Source organism: Atractosteus spatula, chromosome 3 (genome assembly GCF_055471065.1).
Source record: "Atractosteus spatula isolate fAtrSpa1 chromosome 3, fAtrSpa1.hap1, whole genome shotgun sequence".
In the NCBI taxonomy this organism is placed as follows: Eukaryota; Metazoa; Chordata; class Actinopteri; order Semionotiformes; family Lepisosteidae; genus Atractosteus; species Atractosteus spatula.
In genome coordinates this window covers 53,705,884-53,713,830 of record NC_142708.1, presented here as the reverse complement: position 1 = coordinate 53,713,830, position 7,947 = coordinate 53,705,884, and the positions used below count along the sequence as shown (strand labels likewise).

General features: G+C 37.5%; 1 protein-coding gene and 2 non-coding genes across 3 annotated transcripts; all 3 read right to left on the bottom strand.

Annotated features, from left to right (window-relative positions):
- Positions 1-1,345: 1,345 nt before the first annotated feature.
- Positions 1,346-5,573, bottom strand: rpl37 (ribosomal protein L37). The gene is made up of 4 exons (XM_088912250.1): positions 5,526-5,573; positions 4,583-4,718; positions 3,346-3,430; positions 1,346-1,452 (listed from the first exon to the last, which is right to left on the bottom strand). Exons 1-4 carry the CDS (start codon positions 5,526-5,528, stop codon positions 1,383-1,385), a joined length of 294 nt encoding a protein of 97 aa, XP_088768376.1. The 5' UTR covers positions 5,529-5,573; the 3' UTR covers positions 1,346-1,382.
- LOC148837932 (small nucleolar RNA SNORD72) lies at positions 2,164-2,241 on the bottom strand. Its single transcript, XR_016090901.1, has one exon. It is a non-coding gene; the product is annotated as a small nucleolar RNA SNORD72 (small nucleolar RNA).
- LOC148837931 (small nucleolar RNA SNORD72) lies at positions 4,808-4,887 on the bottom strand. Its single transcript, XR_016090902.1, has one exon. It is a non-coding gene; the product is annotated as a small nucleolar RNA SNORD72 (small nucleolar RNA).
- Positions 5,574-7,947: the final 2,374 nt, after the last annotated feature.

Sequence of the window (7,947 nt, the reverse complement as noted above, 5' to 3'; positions counted from 1 at the left end):
TAAAAATCCTGCGAGAGGGTCTGATGCGACACTATAATGTGTAATGTTAGCAACTGCAACGCCACATCCTTTTTAAAAGTCTGCTAACTTGTGATCAAAATTATGATACAGCCATGATTATATTGGGTCAATTAAAAAAAATCCTCAACTTTTCCAAAACTTTTCCAGGTGTGGAAAATAAAATGTCATTTTCCATAACGTATCCAGGATTTCCATGACCGTGGAAACACTATTTTTATATACTTTCAGAAACAACCGGTGCCGAGCTGTTCAGGACTGCCCCTCCTTAATGAAAATTTCCAAACCACTAGCAATCTTCAAGTGTGACATTCATAGGTCTACCTGCAGCCAAAATACTTGGGTGGGTGAAGACTGATACAGCATTAAAATCACACTTAGATGTAATTTGCAGAAATGTGTCTTATGTATGAGTAGATTATACTTCACTCATATAGAAGCTATGAAAGTAAATTTTTGTCTCCCCTTCACCCAATTTTCTTTCGCTTTTCATAAGAAAAACAGGTTCAAGATGGAAACTATTTTATAAGTATTAATGAGGTCAGACCAATTTACAAAATTTTAAAACCCTCATTACCAGTCCAGGAAATGTCTTTGTTCCTTCAAGAACAGAAACTACACAAAACATGAAGACATTTGCCTCCTCCAGCTTTAACTACTAGTAGTTCCCAGAAACTCCTACAGCTTTAAGAATGTTGTCGTCAGATTCACCATCACAGCCAAACAGCTCATCCTAAGCCTTAACAACCAATTATGATGTACCTCCTAGCCTGAACCTTGGATGTTTCCTTTTTTGTTCCAGGATACGCTTCACTGATGATCTTGCAAAAGCCAGTTGCCTTAACAGTTTGAATACTCCCTCAGTTACAGGCTCAATCTGGCCCAAAACCAAATGTGTCACAAAATGCACTTAGGTTCTTGCATATTTGACTGCTGCTCTATTTCCTATAGGAATCTTCAATGCATCTAATGGAAAACCACATTTTTATCAATCCAATCGGAAGTAATAGACTTGAAATTTGTTGATTGGGAAGTTGAAGTATTGTTAAATCAATGCCTTTGTATAGCGTAATAATTCCTCACACTTGCAAAGCTCGTTTCTGGACACTCAACTCAGTGTCATTTTTACCTACACCATGGCACAACATGCCAACCGTTATCAGAGAATCATTCATTGCTGCCTACTCCTTAAGGACATATTCATATAGAGGGCTATTTACAAATTCAAGATTTTCAAGATCTATAGCCAAACTTATAATAGTTACTGATAATCACAAATCCCCATTGAGTTTCCCCTTTGTAACCAGAGAAGAAAAAAACAACACAATCACTTTTAAACAGCATATTTATTTTAAACAGTCTGTCTAACTGGAGCTGGAAGCTGCTACTGCAGCTCTTTTAGGTTTTGGGGTTGTTCCCTCGCGGAATCCGTTTCTGAAAGAAAACAGCACAGCAAAATGTTACTACAAAGTTGGCACAAATTAGCATCACTGCAAAAATCCTCAAGACCCTTAGTGTTCTATGACTTTCTCTTATGATGAAAACCTAATTCACTTTATTCCTCATATTTGGTAACTTTTAAGGGTATTGCTGCGCTCTGCTCCTTGTGATGTACAGTGACACTTAAACCAAAATCCAGACATCAAGTTCCTTTCTAGAGGAAAACCCAATTTTTCAACCTTCAACTGTACTTATTCTCCTAGAAGAGAAACATGACTGTACATTGAATCAGAAACTGACCAACAAAAGATTTCTTACTATTATGCAGCAAATATCAAAACATAATGGAAGAGCTGAATTAACAAGAAAGAATGTTTTTAAAAAAGTATTAACTTCAACAGTTACAATGGGGAATTAAGTATTACTAGATGTGAAATAATGGCTTTAGATATATATAGGGTTATAAGCTTAGACAATTATCCAGCAGTACTTGAGATATTTCTTTGCAAGAAATCAAAAGTGCCACTTAGATGTGAAGCAAGGTGCTGCTCCAGTGTATCAGAGAACCGTGTCACATTACAAAGTGACACCAGGTGGAGCAATGTGCATGTCCCTAGCCTTAAACCCAGTAGCCTACTGCTCTTAAAGACAAGAGCTGTGGCCAAGTCTCAACAAGCCAATGTGATTACACATGCAGACTATTACAGCTTACCTCAGTAAAAATCTGAAATCACCGTAAAGTCATTTGTTCAGACATTTATTTTTGGACATCATTGATAAGCTGTTTAGAACTGCAGCGGTCTTAAAAGTATTTTTTTTGCAAAAAAAGGTCACGGGACAGGTATGCACATGAAATGTCATCAGTATCATGTTCATAAAAGAGTACTAGTATGTTTAGTATTAGTGCAATAAAAATGATAAAATGTTACTCAGCCACTTATAGCTTTTTAGCTATGTCATAAAAGGTTTGCATCCGATTGGCAGAAGAACAGGAAAAGGGTCAAGATTCTACATACATATCCAGCATGCTTTAAAACTGACCCTTAAGTCTAAGTGAATGCATAAAATCTTGCAACTTCTAATTGTTACATTTCCTACATTAAACTGACTAAGGCATAAAACATGATGCCACCAAAAAGTAAAATCTATGCATTAAAATAGGCCAGTGACCAACAATCATCAGTGATCGAAATGAGGGGCTGGTCTGCAATTCTTTATACTGACTTATCTCTGTATACTTCATTCTTATCCTGCTCTTTTCTTGACAGCAGAAGCTTGACTTCTCAGGCGTCACAAACCTACAGCAAGCTCTTACTTTCTATCTACAGCACAATCCCTTGTTATGCAAGATAAACAAATTAATTTCCCACAAAATGAAACCTATGCAACTCCACAGGTCTTCTTAAATGTTTAGTTTGCAACTCACACTTAAGAAATTAAGTGATAAGCAAATAAGACGCGTTACCAAAAAAATACTGCCATATAATGACATGTTCAACAAAGCCCTAGATGCCTCGATTAACAGTAACTGTTTGCTATCTTTCCAGTTTATCCATAGCTAGCAATATGAAAACACTACTGGATGTGAGAAGTATTTCTTTTAAACTGGACTTAAAAGCTAGATTTAGTATTTAAAATATCAGCTCCAGCAGATGATTGTCGTTTTAAACCATCTAGCAAAGTGCAGATCACAAGGCTACTTCTAATGGAACTACAGAGATATTTCACCATGTTAAATTTCCCTGTTAAAATTCCTGATAGCTACTCACAGTCATTATGCGAACAATTAACATAACCCACCTAGAAATTTCACAGAACACGCTTAATCGGAACCACTCTGTGCTCAATGTCACCCTTGTTCTCATTTTAAAAGCAAACAATCCTCACCTGAACCTGCGGTATACAACCTTCAGATGCCTCATGCGTCCTGTTCCAGTGGTATTGCGCCTCTTGGCCTTGGCACTCCAGTTGTCTGCAAGATAGGAGGAAATTTTCCAAAGGTCTTAATATCTACTCTTAACCCCATGAAACAATCTTTTCAAGATACAACGTAGGACAATGTGAAGACAATGTACTCCTTTCCAGTGTCCGTCTCTTCAAATGAGCTATACAGCCAGCTTTGATTAAGGTGGCTTTCCCATCACCAGCAACTAACAAACTATCCTGTCAGATGGCAGTTGTGCAAAAGGGACAAAGAGAATCCAGAATGGTTTTACAGAGGCTGGATACTGCTTCACTCGCTAGACTCAAACAGGGTGATACATAAATTACCGCTGATTTATGTCAAATTATTAATGTATTAAAAAAAGAATCAGCCCTGCAGATTTCCAGCAGCTTAGAAGTGAATCTGGACGAGACTTCCCAAGTGGCTCACCAAGTATAGATGCTCAACCATCTGCAGTGTGAGCATTGTTTAGGAGGAATAGGGTAAAAAAACAAGCACTTCCAACCCAATGAGTTAATGCTTTCATCTCAAGACTAGACTACTGCAAAGCTTTGCTAGCTGGATCATCCAAAACATTATTTCAGAAACTGTATGTCCAGAACTGTGCTGCACCAGTGCTGACCAAGCCTAGAAAAGACAAACATATTCCTTTGGTGCTGAAAAACCTGCAGTGGTTACCAGCCTCTTTACGGGACCGACTTTAAAATTCTCTTGTTGACCTACCAGGCACTACACGGATCTGTCTCCTGTGTACCTTGAAAAGTTACTATCTCCACAGCTCCCAGTTCCCTCACTCCATTCTGCCGGCTCAAGGCTCCTGAATGTTTCAAAGACCGCATGCTGGGGGCCTGAGCCTTTTCAGTAGTAGTTGTATCACAAGTGCTTTACACTTCATATTTAAAACACACTCTCTGGATATGTTTTTAATCCTCGTCGCAGAACTTACCCGTTCTTGACGGCCATCAATTTCTATCAGGTTTCTTTTAATTTCATAATTGACATTTTTATACATCACTGCCTTGAGAATGCTCTCGAGTGAAAGACGTATCTTATACAACCATAAAACTGATGAACAGGAATGGGTTGGAGACATGCACTTCCAGCCTTGTTCTAGCAGTACAGGCTTTCCGAACAGAAATACCGCCCTTGCTTCTTGCCAATGGGGGCAAGCACACTTACACTTTCTCTTGCGCTTGGCTGGGTATCCACATTTTCCGCAAGTGGACTTCTGGAGGTGATAGGCCTTGGAGCCACACCGGCGACACAGTGTGTGCGTCTTGTTGCGACGCTTCCCGAATGACGATGTTCCCTTCGTCTACAAAGCAAAAAAGCCAAATACACAAAAAAAAACATGTCAGTTCCACTTGGACTGTAGCATCAAAAATCACCTCCTGAAAAGTGAAGGTCTCGTCTCAGGTAAGACGTGGAATCAGTGTATTTTCATAAGTTCAGACATTTTGTTAAAAAAACATCACTGACAAGACACTTCGCGCTTCAATCAAGTTCTTTTTGTCAGAAAACGTTCCCCGAAGAAGTGTTTTTACACGTCTCGACTGTTCCGTGTATTGATTATCTGCACACTTTTCCGAAACGTTTCCAAAGCACAATAATGCAGCTCACAATGAAATATTAGCCACGGGCATTACATTTTCAAAATATGCACGAAATCACTACTACTAAGTGCCACCACAGTGTAATAACGTTTACATTCCACAACGTATTAAGTTTATGATTGAGATCATTCATAATTAAGACATGCATCAAGGCCTACGGAGCCAAACCCGTTGGAACTTTTTATATAACGCTACCACTTCACGTTTTCGCTTCATTTGTATGTGTATTATATAATAGATATAAATCGTGCGCTTTGGCAATGTAATTAAAATACATTCTAAATGGTTGCAATTTTGTTCGTTTTCTTGAAAGCCAGTGAGAACACTATAAAAAAACATGTTCAATAATAAAGGCTTAAAACTGTAAATTCGACATCATCCTACGAAATTTTACTTAAAAATGCATATATACGTCTTACACTAGCACACTGTTACAATTTCAGAGACAAACAACAACCCAAATTTCCGATGTTATAAGATCCTTTATAAGGCAGCCGTGAAACACTCACCATCTTCCTCCAGAGGCTGACACGATAGAGACCGGAAAAGAGTCTGGTGTTCCACTAAATCAATTCCGTTTTCTTCCGGTGGAAGCTCGGAACCAACGTTTTCAAGTCTCTTATTTACTATTCAATGCTATTAATGTTAGATATTCGTAAGAAAAGCGTTTGTTTAAAACGTTGCATAACGTACTTTTGATCTATATTAATTACACATTAAAGTCTATTTTTAATAGACACATGACCAAAATTATACCAACATTAAGAATTTAACAGCAGGTCAGGCTTTCTGAGCAGAAATACAGCCCTAACGTCTTGCCGATGGGGAAAGCATACGTATCTTGTGCTTGGCTCCAAAGTTCACACTTCCATGAAAGCAGACTTCGAAGAAATGAAATGAAGTAAAATGGGATATAATGAATATTGATTCTGTATAGAATGGATGTGAATAGTTTAATGGGATTTGAAGTACTGAACAAACTTATCCAAAAAGTAAATCAAGTAAAAAAAAAAATGGTATCCCAACAGGTTCCATAGTTCACTTAATAAAATAAAGCACTTTATAAAATGATTAGGAAACAACTAATTTAGTTAAAAGAAGTACTATGAATTGCAAGCATTGATAAAAGGACATATTAGAAATGTTAAGAGAGAAACAGAAAGGAACATTTATATTGTTCCATCTTCTAAGCAATTTGAAAGAACAATAAAGTCAAATAAAATGTTAGGAGATGTATTTTAAAGTATAACATTTATTTTAAAAGATGTTATAAAATTTTATAGTACACTAGTAAGGCCTCACTTACTATACTGTGTACAATTTTGTTGACCACAATAGAGAAAATAGATTGGGGAAATTAATGTGCTAAATTGACTTGATGAAGGACATGATCTTGTTTCATCTTGAACAAAGAAAACTACTAGGGGACCTAATACAAGGAGTCAAAATCCTCAAAGACATAACATAGCAGTGTCAAACCAAGACACGATTGAAGACAAGTCCCAGCAGACTTCTTCTGAATGACCAGCGAAACATGAAAGAGAAGAAAGTTCCCAAGTGGAAAGAAAAGTGGAAGTGCTTTTACAACTGAAAACAGGAGGTACTTCTTCACCCTAAAGTTTGTGGGAGTATGGAACAAGTTACCTAGCTGATGCCCTAGTTTCTTTCAAAGAAGTGCTGGATTAGAGCCTCGGATCAATTACCTCCTAACATCTAAAGGAACTAGATGGGTCAAATGGTCTCCTCTCATTTGTAACTGTTCTATATGCAAGTGAAATTAATTTACAGTAAAGTTCCTCCAGATGGCAGTGTCCATTGCTAAAAGATAGCTGGCTACAATTCCCTCTAAGACCATTTCTAAACCAGCACCTTCTCTTTTGTACACACACCAACCTTAACATCCGCGAAATCACATTATTAAAGATTATCTTACTGCAGATTTCATAGGGTATTTTGAAAAGTTACTTTGATGAACACACTCAAGAAACATTTGAAAGCATTTTATGAACAAAAATCAATCCTAACTTCTCCCAAGAAAATCTTAACATGAGAACTTAGGTTTTGTGCAAAGGACACAAACTGGTTTATATAATAATAATAATAATAATAATAATAATAATAATAATAATATATAAAGTGTAATATAAAATAATGTTAACTGTTATCATAAGCACAGGGTCTTCAGTCTTGATCCTGGACTTAATTTTCTGATTTTCATTGCAATTGGCTTCACTGCCACCAGGCCTTATTGACCATTGTTTAATTAGTTAAGATAATCATGAACTACTAATCACCGTCCCAAAAGACTGGAGCTCCCCAACAACAGGGTTGGAGACTACTGACCTGAATAACCTTTGAAGCACAACATATGGTGGATCGCACTCTTTCAAATCCATTTTAAAGACCAGTCATGCTTCACAAATCCCAGTGCTTATGTACTTTGTTTCTTTGTAATAAATAAACTTTTTGTCAGATATAAAATTAATTAATCCATATTTCCAGCACTGACCATTGTTCAACACATAGTAGCTGGAGGTCAATGTCAGCCACGTCTTCCCTCAGGTCCTGTTGCTAGTGTCTGTACAGATCTGTTTCTTCTGTTTTTGTCCTTCTACAAGCCCTTTAGCACCAGTTGCCCTTCTGGAGACCTTTTATGAGGCATCAACAAGGAAATGCTTTCTGAGCCATGGAGCACAGAATATGTAATGTAATGCCCCAGTTTTAGCTTAACTAGGGCACTGTCAAATTTATTGTATCTTCTCTAGAACTGCTTATTAAGCACCATGTCTAATCATCCATCCATCATTGTTGGTAAGACACCTTTCCTGGTGAGTGTTGCAGCAGACCAGATGCAGGGTTGATGCGGGGTCCAAGGCAGAATTAAATGCACATGGGACCCTGGTCACAGGACCATAACTCAGGAACAGTTAA

Excerpts from the sequence above, each read along its gene's own strand:
- rpl37 (XM_088912250.1), bottom strand. Across the intron at positions 3,431-4,582 it reads AGCCAAGCGCAAGAGAAAGT|ACAACTGGAGTGCCAAGGCC; the intron begins GTAAGTGTGCTT and ends CCTATCTTGCAG. Across the intron at positions 1,453-3,345 it reads GTTGTATACCGCAGGTTCAG|AAACGGATTCCGCGAGGGAA; the intron begins GTGAGGATTGTT and ends GTTTTCTTTCAG.